Genomic DNA, 26,038 nt, shown 5'->3' on the forward strand with positions numbered 1-26,038 from the left:
AGTAAGTGAAAAATAGCAGTACAATAAAATTCTTTTAAATTATGCTGACACTTTGTACATGCATTATGACAGATTGCTGGCTTCAAGCCAACTTCTTTTCATGATACATTTAGGACAATTTAAGTGCCATTTCATGCAAATTCTCAGGTTTGAACAATCAACCACTTGTCTATTTACTGCTTATGATGTTTACAAATTGCAAATATTTAATCTGTTAAAAAGCAGCAGATTTCTCTGTTGATACAGTGATCACGAAAGATTGTATTTGAGTTCTTTTAATCATACAAGCACATTTGGAACAAAGAAGATGAAAATATTGTTATTAGTTTTGTTGTGATTAATGATATGTGGTAGTGTAATACTGATAGTATAGCAGTATCCAGGCTGATGCAGGTTGACTGAGAGATACCTGATAACACACGTCGCATGTTCCCTATCTATGAGAATCAAAAAAGATAGTTTTCAAGGTTTTCAAGTTTAAGGATAGATAAGAATTATCCAGAGGAGGAGTGGAGCTTTCCAGTGGCAGTATTTTTCAGGAATTTGCATAGAGAAAGCAAGATTAATCAAAAATGTTGGTTTGGGTGAGCACTTGTGATGGGGAGCAGATGCCAGAGGGTGTTGGGAGTGGATAGGGAGGACTTTAAAGTGCAGCTGGAATTGCTGCAAATGAGTTTGATTTGTTTTATTGAGAGAAGGCAGAGGAAGAGATGAAGTCAAATGAGTATCAGATGTCAGGTAGTATGCCATGTACTGGGGTGGTTTTATGAAATCTAGGGATTAAAGAAAACGTAGAAAAAATATTGAGAACAGGAAGGAATGAGAAAACAGGATACAAAATGACAAGTTTCAGGACAAAGGGGACCACTACACTCATGTTGCTAAATTCACGTTCTGTAACTGAGTTGCTTTAAGCAGCAGAAAAAAGGAAGACTGAATAATATAGGATACCTGTGCTCCTGTTTAAAGATGCAGAAAGAGAAAAAAAGAGTCACAGAAGAGAGCACAGAACTACACACAGGATTTGAGTGGAAGGGTGGTGATAGTGATGAATGAAGATGACAGAAATGAAAGCAAAACCCATCTAGGACAAGTGTGCCGTTTTGAGAAGACATCAAAACAGGAAGCATGAGGAGCAGACGTGATTGGGATTTCATTAGTGTGCTGCACGAAGAACGGTGTGACATTCTAACGTGAACAGAGATTTATTAGCAGAGTCCATAGATGATGGCACATATCAAATAGCAAAGAAAGCTATCTAGGTGAGAAATAAAAAAGGCAGCGAGGAGAAAGAGAGAAAAGGAAAACTCTTCCTGGTGGCCAGCCAGAAAGAGTATTCTCCTCTTGAGGCTCTCTCCAGTGCAGTAGGTGGCAGAGGAAGATGATGAGGATTATTTTTTTGCCCCTAGTGTTGTAACTTTCTCCATGAGGCCTACATAAATTTCCTATATGTTAGTGTTGATTGGAATATGTTAATTAAGAGCAGTTGTTGCACAGTGATTGACTGTTAAGCTTCTGAGCATGTATATTGTTGGATAATATAAGTATTTACACGACTATTATCTACTTCTCTGCACACTGTGGTTTGGTTTACAAAGCAAGAGACAAAGAAAGGGGTCAGGAGAGAGGGGTGAGTTTCAGGCCAGTGAGAGCTTCTTCCAATGAGACTCCACCATAACACCACGATTGGGGTTTGCAGGTGCAAGGCTATGAGAACATCACCAGGAGATCAGCAGTGCAAAAGCTGCAAGGCAGAAATACTGCGGGAAGGCTCTGGAAAACACCACCTCAACGGCTCAGGAGAAAGGTTACAGAGCTGCAAGTGGAAAATAGCAGAGTTGCAAACAGAAGGACTTTGCATTAGGAAGGTTAATATTGATCAGTGTTCAAACAATTGGCTGTGCTGTTATAACTCAGATTAACGCTGTGCCAAGCAGTTAAATGATCCATCAGCTGCAAGTAAACAGGAGAAAGAATGGGACTGAATACCCCAGGATTTTTCTCTTTAGAATGTTTCTTGTAAACAAGGGAAGGTACAAAATACCGTAATAGAATAAACCAATGTAAAAATTATCTGACTGTATTTCATGACTTCTTAATTAAAGTTTTTTTTAATAGTATTAATTTTTCAGGAATGTTAAGACTCACATTTTCCAAAATGCTCAGTTATCTCCCTCCTCCAAAGTAAAATTAAATAGAGACGTGACTTATCATCTCTCTCCCTTACTCTCTATTCATAGCCAAAGCCACAAACACTTGGGCATACCAGTTTACGTACTTGTTTGATTCCAGGAAATGTTCAGAGTGTCCTATTCTAATGCAGCATGCAGGTATGTCTCTAAATTCAATCAGTTCACTGGAACTGTTTATATCCTGGAAGCAATACACAGTAAAATGCGTTATTAGATCGTGGTTTTCTTTGTGTTCAGGTTTTGGTTTGTAGTTACCAGTCATAAACCACACATTTCAAAGTTTTTTAACCATAAATCCTTATTCTATTTTGTACCCTCCCTAGTTTACAAGAAATTTGTGTTACCAAAAGACAAGATAATTTTTTTATTTTGAAACAGCTTCTGATCACTCAAGTATTCAACTACTGTGGCATGACAAATGGGCAAAACCTGGTAATGAACATATGGCTGAAATATCTGGAGGTTTGGGTTGACAGTAATGGCTATGTTCAGTCTCTTCCATCAGCAGGAAAGTATTGTGAAAACAGTGAAACAAATTGATAACAATGAGATTGATATGGCAGCATTACCCTGAACAGAAATTCTCTGTGAATACAGCACATATCTTCTACAGGATTTTTGAAAACTATTGCTGTTTTCCTCACTGTGAGGACGAGGGAGGGTGTTAAATAAAATCCCTGTTTAATTAGCCTTGTTTGATTTTATGTCCAATAAAGAGGAAAGACATTATTATTAACAGCCTGCTGTTTTAATTGATTCCATGTAGTGTAGAACTGAGTGCTGCCTATTTAGAAAATGCTTAGGAAATTTTAATCTTAACTTCTAAAATACGATTACAGTACTACAACAAAGTTAAGAGAGACTTGAAAGTGTAAGGAAAGGTGCAAAGTCATGCTGTCTCACAGCTTCTAGGTTATCAGATTGAAGACTCCAGTGCTAGACAGTAGTTAAAGTATTGTCCCATATCTACTGGCCTTTTCTAAGTGAAACAGTAGATTTTAATTCACTTCCATGTTAACGAATGATTGCTGTAAAATATATCATGACAAGTTGTACTCACAGCTTCCCATGGTGGCAGTTTCAGTTAAGATCAAAGACCAAGAAGATATTGAGACTAAATCACTTTCCTGAGTCTGAAAGGTACTCATGCAGGTCAAGGTGAGGGACATTAAGAGCAATGCTGCTGCTTACCAGTGTGTGGATAACCACAATAAATCATTTTGCTTAGCTGCCCTAAAAACAGTGTTGGCTTTCAAACACACAGCTGGAATGACAATAGCTGGATGAAAACCTACTTGAATAATTAGATGTCTTTAGCTGGAAAAGAGATAACTCCAGGACAAAATTAAGATCAGTAGAGATGTTAGAAAAGAAAATTCTGAGTAGAATTTGGAACAGGACTTCTGGATTTGGCACAAAGGACAGAAAATCAAAGTTACTCTGGTAAAAGCAAGCAGATCTATACTTTCTGTGCTCAAGTGCTCACTGGTGCTACTAGCAGGAAATCTTGGCAATTCAGACTTCCCTGCAAAATGTTTTCTATTAATTACACAGATTATCCCTCACAGATCATAAAACATTATTGAGTCCTTTGGTAGACAAAGTAAGACTTTTCTAATGCCAAAGGATTCCGAGTATACATAACCCTTCTCATTATTTTTCTGCTTACAAGTGTACTGTGGAGTTATGCATACACAACATTTGGGATGTTTTCCTTTCCTAGAGTGCAGTCTGCAGCTCTCACTCAGGTGATGTTTGATCTCTTTTCCTTTACATTCCGTTCATGTATAGATTTGTTCAACTTGACATGCTTACCACACTTATCTTCTTGTCAGACAAGTCCCTGAAATATCTAAATGGCTATAGGTGCTAAATCCTTGATAGCTCAGTAAATAAAAGCAAAAACATCTTCAATTTATATAAAAATTAGTTCTCAGTATGAAAAATGATAATACTTTTTTTTTTTTTTTGTAAAAAAGCTACCTACATAATTTAAATCAAGCAAAGCAATATGTGTTATTAAGAAAAGCTCTTCATTTTTCTTTTAATTGTAATTGATAGGGAGCATGCAATTTTAGAAGGTGGAAATTTATCCACAGCCCAAATGAATTTTACTTTGATTATAGCTTTTATAACACTGCATTAAGATCCATACTTAACATCTGGATCTGCCACAGTGAAAGTATGAGGAATGCAACTGATGATGAAAGGTTGACGATGGTTTTGTTATTAACAAAACCGATTCAAATAATGTTCAGTTTTTCAGGCTTTCAAACAAATAAACAAAAAACAAACAAAGCTGAAGATTTTTTTATCTGATGTAGTATCAGTGTGTGCAGAACAAAATGGATGTATAATTTTACACCTTCATGCACACAAAAGATATTGTTTTTCTTAAATGTACTGCATTAAAGAGCATGTTGCTCAGGTTCAACTCATGCAATTTAAAAAAATATTTCATTAAGAAATGCAAAATAAGGGGTATAGATGGATTTCAACTTTTCTTCAAGTTCCTTTTTTCTGCATTCTCAAATCCATGTCTTTATCGTATTGTGTATCACTCCTTTGAAACTAGACAGGTTAAAAGAGATTATATGATAAGAAAAACAGAAGAGTTTTATTTTATATTGCTTTCCTGTAGTACCTGGTCATGCTTCATGCTTTTAATGAAGTAAAGAAATATATTTTCATCCTTGTGATTAAATTCACATGCTTATGTGGTTAACAGAAATGATAATGAGACATTGACAACATTCCACAGATGAGTAGTTATGGGAATTATAGAGTTTTTGTGTTAAAACACACAAAAAAAATGCTGTATTATTGTCATGGTTTGATGGGGGGCGGGGGGAGGGGGGTTTCTGGTGGCAGGAGAGGGGCTTTGCTCCCTGTGACCTCCCTGGTTTTGGAACCGGATTAGACCTGGTTCTGGCGACCACATCAGACTCCCATCCCCCTCGGGGTTGAGACAATCAGCGCCCCTGCGAATTGCCCTATTTACGTCGGGACAAAGGAACCAGAAAAGGTGCTTTGCCCAGGAGTGAGGAGAAGGGAGGAGGCCCCAAATTCTATCAATTTGAGGGCTTTCTCTGGTAGAAATGAAATTAATGAAGAATTCTTGTTGAAAGATCTAAAAAATCATGTTTTCATAAAACCAATGACATTACATTAAATTCGCTTCATGTTGATTGGAGAAATAACTTTGGAAATTTCCTAGCCTATGTTTTTTTCCTAGTGATTAAAAATTCTCTTCAGCACAGAAGATGCTGAAACACACTGAAGGAACCACGTAACACAATTTAGATTTTAAATTTTTGGGAATGACTTGAAGTTAAATTGTAAACATAGGAAGTTTTCTTGAATCAAATATTTTTTTATCCTTGAAGTTAAAAAAAAAAAAAAGTTTTTCTTCCTATTTATTTAGTGCTGGATTTTGGGTATTCTACTTCCTCAGATGAAGACGAGTATGCTAAGAATCTTCACTCTAAGATATACCTTACTAATGTTTTTCAATTAAAAAGCTTATTGAAGTAAAACCAAATTTTAAAAAGAACACACCACAAAGCGAATATAGTATGACTTCCATAAAGGCAAGCAGAAGAATAAATTGATTGCAGCTGACAGGATTTTTAATGCAAAGTTAGCTTCGCTACGTTGTACTCAAATTAGATACATTAACTTTTAAAATTTCCTGACCTTTGTTAGCTTCATTTTTCTCTTTTAACATAGCATGGACATTTGATTTACATTTCATTAGTGGGAAGATTGAGTTAAACGACTGTAGATTCTATTTCCAAACTTGTTCACATTAAGAGATTTTTTTCTACTAAGAAAAGTTAAAATCATTTCACATGGGACAGGTTTGAATTATTTTACCATACTGTTTGAACGTATTAAAATGTTTTTGAATTAAGGGACAATATTTGAAATTGGTATGCACACTTTTTCCATATGATTCTTACTGACTTAAATAACAGTTGCACAGCTAGAAACTAACTCATGCAGGGGAGTTGGAAAATAAGGTATATCACTTGCTATTCAGATATTAAAATATATGCTAGGCAAATAAAAGCATTGGGAGGTGAGGGTATTCCAACAACTGTGTTACATGTTAGAAAGACATCAATCTTTATAGCAGCATCCTTTCTGTATTAAAATCAGCAGAAGAATGTAAGGAGGATTTGATTCAAACTACTTTCTGTTCCCTCACAAAAATCATCATATGCCTCACTAATAAGAGGATGTATAAGTTTACATTCAGTATCTTCTTGATTAAAACTACTTGAAGTAATTCTAGTGACCTGCAGTTTGTACCTCCTCCAGCTAACAATTTTTTCCGACATTGATGAAACCAGTTATCTTTCAATTTGGTCAGAATTTGGTAAATTGGAGACATGTAAAAGCATGCAAATTTCGATCAGTTCGCAACACACAGATGGCAAATGCCTGGTCACTTACTGCCTTGATGCTTTCAAAGTGTCCACCTTCTTTTTCAAAGTCAATTGGCTGCCCATTGAGTGTCCAATAGAAAGTGACATCAAGTGTGCTGTCATGAAGGGCTTTGCAACTGAGAACAATGCTTTCTCCAACTGTTAACTCTGTCTTCTTGGGAGTCAGCTCTATTCTTGTAGGTTCTTGAAATACAGAAGGATTAGGAACATTTAGATGGAAGTCTAGTTTTAGTTCAAGGTCAAAATAATATGATTGAGCTCTGCTTAGCCTATTCAGAGCTTACATTTACTGTTTGTTTCAAATACACAGTGTCAAATACTGAAATATATTCATAATACACTCTAAGACATGATGGTGGTGAACAGAAGGTACTGTAAGTTTCATGGAAACAATAAGGCAGTATGCTGTTTCTGTGGTGGGGTTTTGGTAGCAGGGGAGAGGCTGCAGAGATAGTCCCTGTAAGGAGATGTGAGAAGCTTCCCGAACTCCAAAACTACTCGAACCGGTCTCTGGCCAGATCAGAATCCCATTCCCCCTGGTCAGGGCTGAGCCACTCAGAATCTCTATGAATGCCCTATTTAAGAAGAGGACAAAGGAACCCAAACCAGGCTGGACCTACAGTGAAGAGAGGAGGGAGGTGGGGACCTGGACCTCCCAGGCTCCCATGGGGGTGGCTGGAGATGGCTGCAGATAGAGGGGTGGGGGGAAGGTGTTTTAAGATCTGGCTTTGTTTTTCATTATCATCTCTGAAGTAACTGTTAATGAATTAAATTTATTTCTCCTCAAGCTTTTGCCCGGGGCCATGGTTGGTGGGTCACCCCTCCCTGTTCTTATCTCAACTCTCAGGCCTTTAGTTGCATTTTTCTCCTCTCCACCCTACCTGGAGTGGGAAGGGTGGGGAGTGAGGGGGAGGAGGGAGGGAGAGGATGCCTGGTAGCTTAGCTGCCAGCTTGACTAAACCATGACAGGCAGTATCCTAAACAGCAATCTACAGGAATTCTGAGGTGGATTAATGAATTAAATTTATTAGTCTCGGAAAAAGCTATTTTTTTTCCTTTAAGGCTGCAGCACCTTGTGATTGTGATTGCATCAAAACGTTGGTTTTCTCACTTAAAATAAAAAATAATGTTTCCAGGCATACTAAATATAAGAAGAGGCTTGAAAAATGAAGGCAGACTTGAACACCTAAAACAAAAAGCCATGATCATATGAGAACTCAGCTGAAAAGTGACAAAAATGTGGTTAAGAAATTAATCACTACTCAGTGATTTGATTATTATTACTGTTCAAAGAAACAATCTTTCCTTAGATTTTGTACTGATATCTTTATGACTTTAATCCTAAACTTTGTCCCCATGTGGAAATAGGCTGGGGTGAGTTCCCAAAGCTAAATTATGTTAAAAGGGATATTAATTCTTTTACTTATAGCATTGTTTAAAATCTGAGTGATTTAATAGATATACTAATTCTTCTGACATAGATCTATGATATAACAGTTGGAGTATGCAATTGATGCAGGAATACAATGTTTGACCAGATGGAGGGTAGCCTCTCTAGCTTGTTAGAAATGCTTTTTTATTCTGCCTGTTCAACACTATTGTATGGTTGGCTGGGGACTCTAAACGATAATGAAATATCAGTAAAGAGAAATCATCATTATGATCAAAGTATTTTTTCATACCTTTAACAGATACTGATGCAATGATTTCTGCAGATCCAAATACGTTTACACCTTGGCATAAGTACCGTCCTTCATCAGACTTGGAAGCATTCAGGATTCGCAGGCTCCCATGTGGAAGAATAGTTATCCTGAAAAGGATAAATACATAAATATATAAATATATCTCCCGTCCTAGCAGCCAAATTCCATGGTGATAGCTTTTAGAGCTAATAAATAGGATTAAGGAATGCTGCCTCTGCAACAAGGGATGATGAAGATGATAATTGAATTCTTTTCTATTTCAAAAAGGTTATAATAAACCCATTTTACTCCTTCTCCTTCCTTAATTCAAAAAGTTTCAGGGAGGCATCAGTGGATTAGTATCCTTTGACACTTATCAGTGGTGAATTTTAATGAACCTTTTACAAAAGTAAAAAAGGTGATTCTTCATAATTTGTCTTTAAAGTTTCACTGCTCTATTATTGTCAAATCACATTTCAATATCAAGCACAGGCTATTCCATTTAGAAAAAAAATGACCTTAAAAATCAGACCTGAGAAGAATGGGAAGTAAAATTTAAAAGAGGACTAGAAAAAACATAAAATTAATTGTATCTGGTCAAAATATGATTTATGGAATCACTATACAGTGTAGCGTACGGACTTAAATAATCTCTGCTTTTTTGTAGCTCAGCTTTTATTTTTTCCTTGAGTCTTGCATGATTGCAGCTCCACTACGTCTCTAGGTAAGCAACTCCACTGAAGCATACTCATGAGAAATGTTGTTCAACAATTTACATTTAGGAGTTTCAAATTTTGGCTTTGCTTACAAAGTATTAATCATAAAGTCCATGAAGCTACCTAGAGGTGAAAATTAACACATTTTTGCTATTCTAAAATGACAAAGCCCCCGAATTTATTATATATTAAAGCTGCAGCCCTGGAAGAGCAGTAAATAATCATTGCTCCTTTCCTGATAGAGAAGAACAACAAGCTTAAAAGAAACATGGCAACTCTTATATGGCATTTAAGCCAAGCCCTGCTTGCAGATGTTGTATATCCTTTCCCAGGTTGGGTAGTGGGTATGGCTCTCTTGAAGAACATGGGAGATGTAGGCTGGAAGCCCTCCAGCAGGCATGGGCACTGAAAGCAGATAATCCTCAGAAAATGCTTTCAAGTATCACATAGAAGTGCAGGAGGAGATGAAGGAGTGCTTCCTTCTGCTGTGTTTTGAATGGAAGGTAAGTCCTCTCCCTACAGTAGATAAAGAGCCTAGCTAAGTGGGTGGGTGGCTTTTCGCCAGCGATGGTTGGATTTTTAGACATACCTCTCCAGAGAGGGTTTTCCATCTGTTAATGTAGTGAATAGCACTCCTTCTGCTGGGAGTCCCCTATTGAGGCTATGAACAGAAATCTTGGAGAGTACAATGTTGTGCTTTAGTCTTGAGAAGTATTTAACCAGGAGTAATGAGCTTTGATCTATAGGTCTGAGTTGGGCTCTTCAGCAGCCAAAAAAGGGAAGGAATTCCCTTTCTAGGCTGGATTTGTTAAAAAGCAAAGCTGAGTTACATTTGATTTAAACAAGGAGTGATTTACTAAAGGCTTAAGATTCAATAATGTGCTCAAACTAAATCACTAATATGAGACTGCATATCTTTTTTCTTCTCCCTCCCCCCCCCCTTCTCTGACCCTGTTTGTGAAAAATGGTGTTTTATTATCTGAGGTTTATAAACATCATGGTGGAAGAAACAGAATTTCATTCCAGTGAAAAATGTGTTCACTTCAGATGTGAAACCACTCACTAGTCTCCGCAGAGAGGGAGAAGAAAATAATAGCTTCAAAAGTGAATGGGGCAGAGGAAGGACATGTCAACTCTCAAATTCCCTAGCGCAATCTGATGAAGTATCTCCCACTTTGCTCTAAACAAATATGTATCTGTATTTGAGTCACACTATTTGTCTAAAGGCATTTTTATAGAAAACATAATTATATTAAGAAAATGCCTCTGTATCAGTTTTGAGGTTTTGGGTTTTTTTTCCAACAAATAAGAAGCCCTGAAATTTTGCTATAATACATCACACCTTTGAAGAAATAATCTGCTTTAGGAACTGCAAGGGATGTAAGCTTCCTTCCTTTCCGCTTGGTGTAAATTTTGTTTTTCTATCAAGATGCCCGTGATCAACGCTCTGAGGACATCACACCATTAGTGTGACAATAGACTTTGCAGAACAGTAATAGTTTTCATCAATACCCTGTCAACATCAGACAAATGAAAGGACACTCCTACAGTGTTTACAAATTATAAAAGCTTATACGCAGTGTAAGTCCTGAGACAAAACTGTTTTTCATTCTGAGCTCGGAGGAAAAGAAAGTTAGATGCATATGGAAGATTATCTAATGAATCTTATACATATTATCAGCTACATTTCTATTTAGCTAAAAGCTCTTGCTATCCATGAGGAAAAGAGTAATCTCTCAATCAAAGGAATTGAAAACACATTTGCTCGTGAATTATTTGGCTCAGAAATTAATACTTTCCCTAAAATGCCTAGCATTCATCTGTTCTCCCTTTTTTTTGTGTTTGTGAAAAAAGCCAGAGGCTGGTTATGATGGAAACTGAAATGCTTTATTTATTCACATAACACTTGCCACACACAGCAGGAACATAGACTTCTCCTCCTTCCCTGCCAATATCTCTCACTCATGGAGAGACCACCTGCATAGTATGTCTACATATTGTAATAAGAAAATACCATAGCAAAAGGTTTTTTAGCTTCATATAAAAAAAGGGAAGCAAAGAGAGAAGAAATGGGATTGGGATAGAGTTAAGGATAACTCAGGAAAAAATCTCTAAATTATTAATTTATTAGAAATTGAGGCAAAGATGATTATAGATGAATGGATAGAGAAAGGATGGATGAGAGATCAAGGTGATAGTTTGGAGATTATTGCATTTACGTATAATAAATCTCATTGTAATCACATAAAGGAGATAGATGTTGTCCATCTCCAACATTTCAGATGTTGTCTGAAATAATTGGCATGTGAGCTCAATGTCTCTGTAGAAAAGAGTTTTCATCTGTCTAATAACATGGAGAAAAAGAGCATTAGTGTCTTGGAGTCAATAAGCATGTTGATTTAAGATCAATAGCGACAAAGATTTTTGCAGGAATTATTAGGAAAGAATAATCAAGATATGACAGCAAGTGGTCATGAGAGAAAACAACATGATTTAACTAAAGTACACTGAATGAGACTAAATTATTATAATATTTAATAAAAACAAATGTTTTCTAGAGAAAATAAATGGAGATTTGATCTTCCATGGGTTTCAAGCATGATTTTCATGCTGAAACTCACATGACTGATTAAACATGTTTAATACAGAAACTTAAGACGGTTAAGAAATGATTTACCATAAGAGAAAAACTGTGGGTTTTTTTTTAAAGAAAAATGGTTCTTTGTGCTATTATCTAATTTTTCACAATGACCAGGATAGAAAAAGAAGGATGCTAGAAATTTGATGAAATAAACAAGTTCACTGACACAGCAAGATCAGCATACCAAACAGGTGGGCTTTGATGACTCTGAGCACCAGACTCATAGAAAAGTAGTGAATGTGGCTCTGAACTAATAGTACCATGCAGCAAAGGCAAATGCAACCCTGGAATGTATCAGATAACAGTCTGTAGATCATTATGGAAGTATTAACACATAAGATACTGTGGAAACATAATACGGAATATAGGACAACTTGATCATCAGTATTCAGAAGAATTAATTCTAATCGAGCTGGCACTCAGGAGGATCATCAGGATGACTGGAGAGGAAATAAAACCTTTTGTTCTAGAGGTTGTTTGTAAAATGAAAGCTAAGGTGTCTGAATGTGAGCTGAATTTCTATTTTACGTTTTAATTCATGGATCTTGTCAGTAGTCAGTGCAATCTCTTTTAACAGTAAAAAAGCTTAGATGACTAATTCACATTGTAGATAGCTACACTCAGATATCTCAACCTGGAACTGAATCTCACCCTCAAATCTTGATTTAGTTCCCCAGACGAAAGCTCCTGTTATGACCTGACATCCTTTGAGCGACAAAATCCCAGCTGCTCTTCACATGAAAAGTGTGACTTGTAAATTAATTTCCGCATTGTTCCCACTTGCTGTGGCTTTGGTTTGTAAAACGAAGCAGTCTGAGCACATGAACTCCAGCTGATGCTAAACTGGGAGGGATGTTTGATAAGTGCATTGCTTTTCAGCTACAAATATGCATCCAGTCTGTGAAATGGGACTAGAACTATTCCAAAGAGAAACTCAGAATTAGGCAGTGTGGACAGTGTCAATTTTTTGCTGCTCCTATTGATCCATACTACCTGCTCATACAGAAATAGCTGTAGGGTATCCAAGAAACCTGTACAGGGCTGACAAATGTGGCTCAAGACTTATGAGAGGACTTAACTGCTTACAGCATAGACAGAGAGGTTTACAGCAGGTGTAAGTATATTTTTTGAAGTGTAAATGCGAGCCAGGATGACACTGTAGGACTCTCAAGGAGCAGCAGAAGTTTGTGTGTGGGTAGCTGACTCAAGACCATAGCGTAATTTTAGAGACTGTCTAAAGAGTTAAGGGATGTAAAGTCTGGTAATGATGGTGGTGGTGAGCACCAAGTGTGATACCGGTCTTTGAACTTAAACACCGACTCTCTCACAATTCAGTTAATCACAAGCTTCACTGCATACTGTATGCCCAAGAAGTTAAAAAAACCCAACAAATTATTAATGGAAAGTGCTAAATTGAAATTGAATGTGAATTTCAAAGTGTATCTGGTATCTGTGCGCATTATATTTTTATACTATGATTTTATCTGAAATAGTGCAGCTATTGAATGCCCAGCTTGCAATGTCTGTGTTTTTCTTGTCTAGGATATCAGCAAATTTGGAAATACATATTAGCACCATTTTTATAATGTCAATTTTACTAATGACAGCATAACCCAGTAAACTAGGTGGAGATTTGTTGCAAAACCATAAAAGCATGAGAGTGTAGATTTTCTTCTTTAAGGCTTCAGGATTGGACTTAAATTGACATTGGAAGGCTGCAAAATACTCAGTAATTATAGTTTTCAGACAGTATTTCCAAGTGATTATTTTCAATGTAAAAATATTGGCAATCTATTCAAAGCTATTGTTCAGCAATAACACTTCATATTGGAAACATTCTTAGCACATTTGTTTAAACAAAAATGCATTAGCTCACACAGATCAGTCATTTCATAATTTTTTTTCTTCTTTTACCAATAAAGTATGAACCAGGGAGAGTGAGATCTCTGATAAAGAATGTGGTTTTTTATCCGGAAGGATGTCGATGCGGAAAGAAAGATGTTCTCTAAGACCTAGTGTCTGCTGAGAAGTTGATAGATGGAAATTAAGCTCACAGTGAATGCTGGATCTTTGCTTCTAGAAGGTGTTTGGAAGTCCTGTATTTGGCAGTCAGAAATGCCTTCTCTTAACCTATGTTGAGTGAAAGAGAGGTAAGGAAAAGGCTCTGATGGAGATAAACAGGGTGGAAGGTCCCTACAAATGTGAATGACAAAATTCAATTTCCTTTAGGCTTCATATGATTTAGAGAAGAAGACTGAGCAGAATATGATATTTAAGGGTTGCACTTATGGGGAGTTTGGCAGGATTTTAAAGAACTATTCTTTATTTTACAATATTTTGATTAAAAACTAGCAAGCTTTTTCCTTCCTGCTGTTTTGTACACAGAAAACTTGTGAGAGTGACTGTAATCTTTGGCCTTATTTTGAGGCGAAGGATAAAGAAGTAGGAAACAGTCTTCATTGTTTTGGTATAAAAAAAAAGTTCTACCTGTCATATTGTTATGATTATTTTCTCTTTGATTAATTCTTAAGGATAAATGAAACGTAATAGCAGTCCGGATGCTTTTACTGCTCCACTGTCTTACAGACAAAATATTAACTCATTAATATCTGGTACCACACACCATGGAAGTTATCAGATATTATTTACAGACAGTAAAGGACATACTGGTTTAGATGGTGGAAATTCTCAGCTCTCTTTATCAGCAGGGACAGTTTTACCTTGACCCACTGGGGCCAGGATGTGCATTTGTTCTTCATATCACATGTAAAATCAGCGAGCAGAGACTTCCATCAAGATTAAGATAATGAGAAAGGCAAACTAATTTTCATTCTATTGCATCATTCATAGTGAATTCTCACAAACAGATGTCTTGGTGCTGTGGCTAGGAATTGTTTAAAAGTTGTTTAAAAGATGCTGAAGGAGCTGAGCAGTTGAGGCAGCAAAAGTTACAATTGCTACACAACCTTCAGGATTTTACTAAGGACTTGTAGCAGAGACAGTTGACATAGTGTCTGGATCTTAATAGAAATGAATGCCAGACAGGTTACAGTTGGAGCTTTATATTCTTTAAATAACAATTACAGAGTAAGAAAAAATCAAAGTCAATTGTGTGGCCATTCTTTGTGGGGAGGAAGAATAGAAATCAGAATGGTTAGGGTTGGAAGGGACCTCAAAGATCATCTAGTTCCAACCCCCCTGCCATGGGCAGGGACACCCTCCACTACACCAGGTTGCCCAAAGCCTCATCCAACCTGGCCATGAACACCTCCAGGGATGGGGCATCCACAACTTCTCTAGGCAACCTGTTCCACTGCCTCACCACCCTCAATGTAAAGAATTTCTTTCTTATATCTGACCTAAATCTGCCCTCTTTCAGTTTAAATCCATTGCCCCTTGTCCTATCACTACACACCCTTGGAAAAGTCCCTCTCCAGCTTTCCTGTAGGCCCCCGTTAGGTACTGGAAAGCTGCTCTAAGATCACCTCAGAGCCTTCTCTTCTCCAGGCTGAACAGCCCCAACTCTTTCATCCTATCTTCATAGCAGAGGTGCTCCATCCCTCTGATCATCTTCGTGGCCCTCCTCTGGACTCGTTCCAGTAGCTCCATGTCCTTCTTGTGTTGGGGACTCCAGAGCTGAACACAGTGTTCCAGGTGGGGTCTCACGAGAGCTGAGTAGAGGGGCAGAATCACTTCCCTCGACCTGCTGGCCACGCTCCTTTTGATACAGCCCAGGATACGGTTGGCTTTCTGGGCTGCCAGCGCACATTGCCGGCTCATGTTGAGCTTCTCATCCACCAGCACTCCCAAGTCCTTTTCCTCAGGGCTGCTCTCAATCCATTCTCCACCCAGCCTGTACTTGTGCTGGGAGTATGAGTAGTTTGATTACGCTATGCACACTTTTAGATTTCTCTGTTTTCAATAATTTTTTTTTTGTACTGTATTTTGACTTTATCTTTCATACTAAAGTCAATTTTTAGTTTAGTAAAATAGGGCTTAAGAAAAATAATCACAGTAATCAGGAAAGCATTATGGTTATTTGAAAGCTTTATAAACTTTAACACCTAGTAACTGGGTAAAAAAAGCCCGTAAGTTATTGAAGCGGTTAGAAAATTTTCCTCTGCATTTCTCATTGGAGTCTACAACCAGGAGTATGAAATTGGTTTGTGTGCATGTTGGAAATAAGAACTTTAAGGATGCAGATGGAGAGAAGCTGCACTGACTCATTTAGCCTGTGGCTCCTCACAACGTTCTGATCTGAGCAATCTATCATTTCACATTAGCTTGGGTATGGGATCTGTCAGTATCCTTTAATGTAGATTACAAGGAATTGGGACAAGTATTTGTAAATAGCTGAAACCTTTATTTCTCCTGGAATGGCTGTAGGCTCTCTCTTTACCCCTTGCTTTCTCTCGCTCCTTCATAATAGATATACAAGTCTCTGACTCTCACAGAAAGCGGATATCAGTTTCTGCTATAGTAAAATCATGTAAGTAAGCAGAATGCCATCTGCGTTTTTTGTATTATCACACTGGATAGAGTCTTTTTATTCAAATATTGTTGACCTAATTAGAAGCAAGACTGTGTTTGTCCCAGTCCCTTGGCAAAACACAGAATTATTTGGATTTTCTTCAGTTCAGATTTTCAAACATTTATAATGCTGCAGTTCCTGTGTGTGATATCTCAGGTCATTGGAATATGCTAAGACTTATCACTAATGTACTGCAAACTACTTCCAGTTCTATTTAAGATAATCTATGCAAACTGTCTTAGGGCGATTTTTTTCAAAGGAGCCACAATTGAGCCTCTCATTTTGTCCTTGCCCTTTGCTGCACAGTGACATTTGTGCATGAAAATACACAGCTCTTGCTGGTGCAAATAGTGTCCACATATGTAAATATAATTTCAAGTGGCTGACACTAAAAGTCATTTTTTGTTAACAAACGTAGCTTCTGTTGTAAGCACAGGGGATAAGTACGATTTCTGCAGTGTTGCTGAGCAGTAAAGGCTGGAAACTACCAATATGTCAGAATTAACACGGTCTCTTGGAGTGCTTTTTTCTTTGTACAAGTAGGCTGGTCATTAGTGGTTTTAATGGTGCTTCATACTGGTGACTTTATTCAGACCAATACTTAAGCACATAATTTACGTTAAAGACTGTTAATAAAATTAGTGCCAGTGATGATATAAAGGTCCTAAAATTTAAACATCTGCTAAGGTATTAAACTGAACCAGAGCCTGACTGTAAGTGGAAAAGAGGTTCAAATCAGTAATCTCTTACCTACAGAACTTAAACAAAAAAGAAGACTTTCAAATTATTCTATATTTTCACTAGTACACTCAAGTAAGAGAGATAAGTTGGTACATTTTGAAAATTTAGCATCACATTGCTAATTGGCACCTTGCCATTCTGGTCAAATATTTTGCCCCAAAATGTGTTTGATCTTATGTGAAGAAGAGAAACTGGAAGAATTACTTGGAAGATATCTCAGGGTAGGAAAGACCATTTAAAGTCTTTTCTGCTCTGTATTGTCTTTTAATAGCTTTTATAAAATATGTTGTATTTAGGACAATATATCTGTAAACATGCTGAAATTACTCTAAAATGATGAAAATATCCTTTTATATTTTTTACACCCCATATTGTACTCTCGATCCATTTAAAATTAAAATGTCTTTTAATATTTTAATATTTTAAATAATTAAATTTATTTCCTCTTTTTTATAGACTATTTCAATGTCAGAAATATTCTGCTACCTAGAAAATGTTACTGCTTTTCAAGGAAAATACTTTTATCACAATAATTTTTTACGTGTTCCTAAGTGACAGGAATGAATTATTAACGTATTTTATATTCCTCAGAAGCTTTAGAAATAATAAAGTGCTTGTAGGACTTCATAATTCCCTCAGGAAAAGAAAAATACATGGGAAAACTTTAGTTACTCTAAGATATTTCCATGTTTCACTTGTTAGCTAGAAAAGCAACATTAGTACTCAAAGGCAGACTTGGTATGCAAGAGGTAAAATTCAAATAGACCAGGTGCTCGAGGAAGCAGATCTTTAGCCAGTGTAAAACGACATACTTTCATTCAACTACATGGATCTATTTTGATTTATACTAGATGAAGACACAGCTCAAAACAGCCAAACTATGCTATGCTTGAAGTGTTAACATTAACTTCAGCGATTTAATATGAACAGCAGAAACTTTAATTTCATTGAAATGAGATTCTTGTACATTTAAGACTGTTAATTAGATGTTTACATGGGAAGTTTTCATATGCTCAGGGCAGCAATCCTCTAGTGAAAGCATTATTATTGTAAGCTCTGTAATAATGTCCAGTCAAATGGAACTTGCTTCCAATGTTGATTCATGTTCTATGGCAACACTTCTAGAATATTAACTGCGAGTGATATTTCCACATAGCACAGCAATGAAATTTAATCTTTCACATCTCCCTGAGAAATTATTTTGTTAGAGATACTGTTACTACTTTCATGTGAATAGAAGTTGAGTAGATTAGAAACATTGACCACTTTTGCATTAGACCCCTGCTTTCAGAAAAAAAAAAAAATCAAAAAGACAAGAAAACAATGTAGTATGTAACAAATTTATATACATTGTTTAAGATCACCCTGACGGAGCTGTCCTCTTCTTTTTAGTGCTCTCTTCCCTGCTTACATGGACAGCCAGCTATTTAAGTGTTACTGGGAGCTGAAGGCCATAATCCCAAGCAAGATGGCAAGGTATCAGCAGCCAAAGTGACTGCTGACTGCTTGCAATGGAAGCTGACAGTTGGGAATCAAATCAGCAAGAGGGCTGTGAATCCCTTCAAATTAGCCAGCATGGAAGTCTGACAAGGATTAAAGCTTAAACACATGCTTTCTATGTCCTATTGATATAATGCATAAAAAAAAACCCCAAAATATGCATCTTCTTGTCTGTCATTTCTAGAAATAGATACCGGAATGAGATGAATCTGCTCACAGTATGTGAGGGCTGAGACAATTTTAATGATCTACTGATACATGGGGATAATGTATTATTCTGTTAATTTCTTACTTAATACCTTTGAATTTGAGTTTGTTTTGCAAAATTGTTTTTTCAGTCATCTCATATGTGTAATCTCAGCGTAGTTCAGAGACAGGACAGGTGAAGATAGTAATGGCTGCCACATTCTCAGATCAAACTGACTCTGTTGTCAACTTGAGAAGCTCTAATTATATTTCTATCATATGGCAGGTACTACGCGATCCTGAAAAAACAAAGACTGATTACTTTCATCAGTCCCTCGACTCTGGAAAAGTGCAAAGTCTGCATTCACTGCATGTTTGCTCAGGTAGAAACTCTTTGAGGGGAGACTCCATTAGCATAATGAACATTTTGCTTGGACCAATAGATACAAGTTCTTCACTAGTTGTTTAGAAATTCCTTTATACGATGCAATGCTCCACAGAACTGCTGGTTTTCTAACCATTTCTGCTGTGAAATGGCCTCTATTTTCTCCCCTTCTAATAACTGTAAGGTGTCAGCTGGAGTACAGCCTAGTCTGACACACTGTTTTCACGAAAGATACAGATCTAGAGGGGAGAGAGTAAGGAGATACAGAAAAGAGTTTTTTAGTGCAAAAAGTACTTCTGAAAATGGGAAAGGAATAATTTGATCATGTTAGATTTAGATTCTTCTAGTTCTCAAAACAAATTTCCTGAGATGTTTCTGGAATTGTTAACATCGAGAAGCCTGGTAGACCGTATGTAATAAAAATGGCATAAATTAGTATAGTGATAGAAATTATAGAATAATATAATTGGTCCTGCTTTGTAATAAGAGGTTCCCACTAGCTCACTGGTTATTCAAATTAGGGATCACTATGCTGTGAACAATAAGGGGCAGTCCTTACTTGTTTCCTCAGTTCTGCAATAATTCTGAGTTTACCCTTGGAAATTCCAGCACTTCTTTCTTCTATCACCTTCATTGACAGTTAGATCTAGTGGGAAAGATCTAAGTGATATGTCACTACCTCCAAAAAGAAAGCAAGGCATAGAGGGAAAAAGCTGTTTCATGGCTCCGTTTTCACTCCAGACACATACCTTGAGCCAGGAGCTTTTAAGTGGAGAAATCTGCGTGATAGAACAGACTTCACAAAAGATGAGAGCAGTGAATGTGCACACCTGACAAGTAACCTTACCTGTTTAGTCCCATGATGCTGCCCTAATCTAGCTCTGTGATATAGTGACATTAGCTAAAGATTTCTATGTCATTTGCAACCAACAGGCTTCCTGACCGCATCCTCGACCAGTGGTATGCTTAAAAGTCAGTGTCTCTTGTGAACATGTGGCTTTTTATTAAGATATTGGTACAAGCTGAGGATTCAGAAACCTCTCTTATGAATAGCAGTGCAGACTACAGGCTGTACTGTTTCTGCAACACAGACAAAATTATCACAGGAACATCTGATCTGGAAGGCAGCTTTTCTAGAATACTGCCTTGTTTCTTATCATTGACAATTATCTCTAATTATGTTTCTCTTTTGATAGCAATCCCAGGACTAACGGTCATACTGACAGGGTCTTGGAATGTTTAACTTTTATGAGAGGTTAGAAAAATATATCTAACTAAACTGTAAAGCTGACTGAGCTACATTAGCTTTCTTATATTTTGTGAAAAAACCAGTCTGACCTGTGAATGTAGACATCTTGCAGGAAGGAGAGACAATCAGTTCAGTGGAGACGCAGTTTAAAAGCATTGGCTCAGCACAAAATTACTTCTAGACTGTAGGAATTGTAAATGCGATTTTAACCATAATGGACTAGGATTTTATTGACATCAGTTTTCAGGTCAGTTGAGTTCATTCTGCATTCTGGAAGAAAATCTGGTTCCATGGCTGGAAAACTAGGTAAAACAAGACCTATTTTTTTCTAGTGTCACAAGGTGAAATACAGTCTTTGAACTGGGAAAAGGCAGTTAAAAAGACACGTGTTCCCTCCAGAGAACTGTATTGCCACTAATACTAAGGTTGAAAAGGGTACAAAGATCTTACTGACAAATAATCTATTGATTAGGATTGCTGGAACCTGAAAAACTTTGGTTTACTTTGGAACGCCTTGCACTTTAGCCAGGACTCAAAAGATTTTGAATACAAGTTGTAGTAACAGTTCATTAGGAAGTGCTTCTCTTTAAAACTGACATATCTATCTACAGCTATATCCCTGTGCGTGAAAGAGAACAGATGGAATTACCCCGGTGACATAAGTTATGTGCAATAGAGCATAAGAGTCAATAATAAGGATACAAAGAAAAAAATTCAGTGACTGCATCTGTGCTACTTTGCCAGGCTGCTCCCCAAAAGGATTCTTTTTTTCAGACTGGAGTGCCCATTGTGCACAATGAGATGGTCATAGACCTCTTTGGGAGAAAAGCTCTATGTGATAAGAGCTCAGCCCATTTTTCTTTATGCATAAACCATCCATGCACAGGCTCTACCTCCTTTCTCTCAATGTCTGTATTGCTTTTGCAATGACAGCAAGTTGTGATAGTCACACATGCTCTGGAGAGGACAATGGGTACAGCAAGAACCAGTGAGAAGCGCTGGGGGAGAAGATGCAATGGCTAATGTCATGATGCTGAATGCCCAAATCACTTCAAGGATTTGTATTTCTCTTACATTGCTCTTGCTGCTGCCAGCCAGGTGCTCTCTGATGGATGGATTGTAGTGCCCCTGAGCTCATATTTATTTATCATGATAAGTCCGGGTATACATCATTACATGCCACTGGTGAGACCACATACTCCCAGATAATACAGATGATCAGTTGTGGATTGCTAACTTCAAGATATAAACTGTCACAGTTGCAGGGCCACACCACCAATTGACAGCAGGGGTTGGAGAGGATCCCATATTGGTCTAGAGGAAGCACTGAATTGTTGTGTGGCATCAGTTATGTCACACCTACAAACTGGGGCACAAGCAGCTGTGCAATCATTCTAAGGTCTCTACGGCTGTAATTTTAATGGAAAACTCTAATGTCAAAAACTGGCTCTTCTTTGCTATTTCAGAGAGTCAAAGCAGCATTTGGGGCATTCATGTGGCACACAACTTCAAGACTTCCTGGTTGCTTAATACCAACAGTCTCAATAAATATGCATCTTCTCTCATCATCACAGAAACAAGAACATGATACCTCTTCAGTGACATAATCTTACTTGTTTTCCTAAATTCTGTTTGCTTTCTTTAACCTTTTTTTCCTCCTCAATCTTTCTTCCCTAAATCTCTTTTCCTGCATGAATCAGCATGCTATGGCCTTCTTAAATGTTGCCTCACCTCTCTTCTTCCCTAACCTTACCTACAAAATGCATCATCAATGATATTGGCGTGGAGCTAGGAACACAGAATACAGAAAACAGGAAGAAAAAGTTACTGTTTCGCTGAGGGTAACCCTCTGCCAAATATGCAGTTGTGTCATATAATTACACAGATAGACTTATCAGAAAAACTCATTTTATAAGTTTCTATAACTGTTGCAAGCTCCCTTCCCAGGATGGTAGAGAGGAGTACTGAATCAACAGAGACGTCTCCAGTCACTAAAAACCACATATCACTCTTGCACACCGAGTTTTCTATAGCTATTGAAAAGTACTTTTATCTCTTTTTAATGACTTTACTTGTATACTCTGAATTTATTAGACCAGGTAACTACTTCCCAGGGACCTGGCAAGGCTCAGCTAAGTATCTAAAGCCAGTACTGTGAATGCATCCTTAAAGCAGAGAGCGACAGATGGCATCCGTTTTGCCTGTCATTTTGTAGATTACTATGTAGGTATCTTCCCTTTGCTCTCTTCTGAGGTCTAGGAACAGACACAGTCAGGCATCAGAGGTGATGAAATGAAAGATATTTTTCCTAGGGATACAGAGAGGACTACATAGAGTTTCTTGAAACCTGATGAAAGATTGCTGAACCAAGAGCAAACCTGAAGGGAAGGATGAGCCTTCCAAGGACATGGTGGATGGGGATAATCTGTTTATAGCTTCATTTTTCTGTTGCCAAGTTCGCTTCATTTAAAAAAATGTTCCTTGATTTTATTTCTCTTCTAAGAAAACATAGCTCCTGTGGTTCCAAGGTTTTTGATGCTTTAGGGATGCTCACTTTGATGAAAAGTTGCAGATAAATCCTCAAAACTCTGGTTGACTCATGCTTCTGTCACAATTATGTACATACCTGCTGAACTGATATTACACTTATAACCTCAACCATAATTTTTTCCCTAATTTTTGACTGTTTGAGCTTGGAACCTTTGCAGTGTTCTTTGCATAGTTACTTGGATATGATTATAGCATTAATTTGAACTGCACAAAAGTAGAAGAATGTAAAGAGCAAATGACCTTTCTTTTATTTCAAGATTTCACAGCTTCTTCCAGGGACAAGCAGCAAAACCAAAGACCTTTTTAATAAGATTATTTTATTTACTGCTTTAACTGAAACCTAAGCTGCCATTTAGCAGCAGGGCTGTGGAAGGGCAAACAGTAAGATGGAGTCTTTGCTAAATGGATTAGGTAAAAATGTCCCTTTGAGAGTGGGGTGTAGTTTAGAACCCCCAAAAAAGGAGGAGATTGAGCTTGATGAGGTTTAACATATGATACCCAGAAATATCTATATATTCAAGGTGCTGCTTGACAGGTTACAAGATCACAAATGGAGTTTTATTTATAAAGCACTCCAGCTTCTGAGCTTATCTTTATGGTGGGGGTATTTTGATTTACATCTTCAAATACTGAATATAATGAAATTCTTACTCAAAAACAAAGTTAGTATGGATTGGGAGATATTTGAATCAAAGCAAATTAGCTCAATTCAGCATTCTTTTACAGCTCAGTAACATTACCTTTTTGAGTCCTCTACCACTAACCTTCCACAGTTATCCCTCATACTCAGAAAAGCAGTCTTTCAATACTTAAAGGGAGCTCCTAAGAAAGATGAGGACAGACTTTTTAATAGGGCCAGAGTAATAGCATGGCCTGTATTGATAAGACAAGGAGTAGTGGTTTTAAACTAAAAAGAAGCTGATTCAGACTAGATGTAAGAAAATTTTTACGATGAGAGTGGTGAAACACTGGAACAGGTTGCCCAGAGAGGTGGCAGATGTCCCATCTCTAGAAATACTCAAGGCCAGTTTGGATGCATCTCAGCAACCTGATCTAGTTGAAAATAGAATCGTAGAATCATTTAGGTGGGAAATGACCTTTAAGATCATCGAGACCAACTGTAAATAACGGTTGGATGATGCCCCTGCTCATTGCAGGAGAGTTGGACTAGAAGACCTTTGAAGATCCATTCCAACTCAAACTATTCTATGATTCTATGATTCTATGAGAATTGGAACAGTTAGTGGAGAAGAAGAAAACAGACTTAATTTAATGACAACGTAAAGGGCCATGGGGTTTGTGTCATACAAAAGGAGATGCAACAAATGCAGAATCAATGCTCAGAAATTTGAGTGTAGCTGCTTTTGCAATCCAAGCAAGGAAGACACGTTCTGTGCCTGTAGTCTGTACCCGAACAAATGGACAGTCTGCCTCTTCAGTTCAGCAGTGACACAAGCAGTAGATAAATCAGTTTGTTAATCAGTTTGTCTTACTACCAAACATGAAATAAGTATGGATTTGCAGTAATTATCCTTGTAAAGGGGACATTAGTGATCACTATGCCTGTGTGAAGAGTTTGGGACCTCTGAGTCATTTATGAACCGTGGTCCATTGACTGCTCTTTCACAGACTACTGTTTCTACCTAATTGGGATTTGCATCTAAAAGCTTTTCTTGGTCTGGCTGGAATTAGTTGTATTTATAATTTGTCTCTCCACATTGGGTATTTAATTAATCAACAAAGTGATGATTGTCTAAATTACTAAGCATGCCTTACCTCAAGGCTTGATGACTGTTAAACAAAGGAATTCATTAAAAAGGAGATTATTGCCATCCTTGCAAAGATATGCAAAGAGCAAAAACTTTCTTATTACTTTCTAAGCCCTGTTTGTTGCAGGGGGGTTGGACTAGATGACCTTTGAAGGTCCCTTCCAGCCCTAACCATTCTATGATTCTATGATTCTATGATTCTTGCAAGGATCAGGCACTTTCATGAGTTTTGCATAGGAAGGACAGCACATACTAGAAAAGAGCGGGGAAGGGCAATCTGGGATGGGGAAGGTGACAGAGCCTGTGCTTCCTCAGGAGGTATTCCAACCCTTTTCTGAACTACTTTAATATTTGGGCACTGTGATTCAAAAGTCGCAATCAGGTTGTAAACTAAGAAGGCTATCAATGACTAACTAGTGTTGAAATTATCAAAGAATTAAGTATACACACTGGAGCCCTTAGGCAATGTTATCATAAAAAAAATAAAAACCAAAGGATGAGATGAAAGATTAGTGTTCACTTTGACTATAAAGGAACTTTGTAGCTGCAAGCTAATATCACATCTTACACAAATATTTTAATCTCAAAATGCGAATGTTTATGCTGTTGATATTGGACATCATTATAAACTCAAAGCCCAAAGTTCAACAGAAAGCAAGAAGTTTTGAATCAAGATATAGGTTTAATCCCATTAGACATTTTTCTGATCTGGTTTCACATCTGACAATTTGAAGATACAGTGTTTGAGATCTTGGTCAGGCTCAGCTATGCTTTAATTCTCACAGTAGTGTGATCACTCAAGTTTTTTATTTTCTCTTCTTTTTTGGCTGGCTTTAATCCAATTCTACTTTTTCCCTTTAAAGATGAAATCATCTAACTCTAAGAATATTTACAGGCTAGTCTTTCCTGGAACACATGTTATGTTAGTGACAAAACCTTTCCTTCTGCTTTGCTTCTGCTTTGACTATAGAAATCTAACCAGACTGTAGGCAGCACAGAAGCCTAACAGATGATTGGAGACATTAATTTCCTTGTTCACTTTTTGGGGTAGATACCTCAGGAAGGTAATTTTTGGCCAATACTCTGCCTGAATGTCAAACTCCATCAGAATGATGTAGCCCACTACTTGCTTGTTCATTATCATGAAAAATGTAGACTAACAAGAAATTCTTGGATATAACACTGGTCTTGCACCATATTCTTAGCTGGGATGGTACAAATGTTTATTTAAAATATAAATTATACTGGTTTTCTTTCCATGTGTGTGACAATTTGCATGACAGAAAAAGGGACAATATTCTAGAATAATATTCTAGTACTAGATAAAGGTTTAGATGATATTCAAGTGTTTAGAGATAATATTCTGGTAGATAACTCTATAGAATTAGTCACAGTGGTAAGGTTCAATTTTGCTACAGCATTTTACCTTTTTTCCCCTAGATTTC

General features: G+C 37.2%; 1 protein-coding gene across 2 annotated transcripts in view; it reads right to left on the reverse strand.

Annotated features, from left to right (window-relative positions):
* CNTN5 (contactin 5) overlaps positions 1–26,038 on the reverse strand; it is a 272,212-nt gene that overhangs the window by 64,837 nt on the left and 181,337 nt on the right. For both annotated transcript variants that reach the window (XM_086613912.1, XM_086613903.1), the window contains exons 11-12: positions 8,326–8,453; positions 6,651–6,826 (exon numbers count right to left, since the gene is read on the reverse strand). In XM_086613912.1, coding sequence (XP_086470038.1) covers positions 6,651–6,826; positions 8,326–8,453 — 304 coding nt within the window. The remainder of the gene's footprint in view (positions 1–6,650; positions 6,827–8,325; positions 8,454–26,038) is intronic.

The sequence above is a fragment of the Tauraco erythrolophus genome, chromosome 1 (genome assembly GCF_009769465.1).
Source record: "Tauraco erythrolophus isolate bTauEry1 chromosome 1, bTauEry1.pri, whole genome shotgun sequence".
Lineage (NCBI taxonomy): Eukaryota > Metazoa > Chordata > Aves > Musophagiformes > Musophagidae > Tauraco > Tauraco erythrolophus.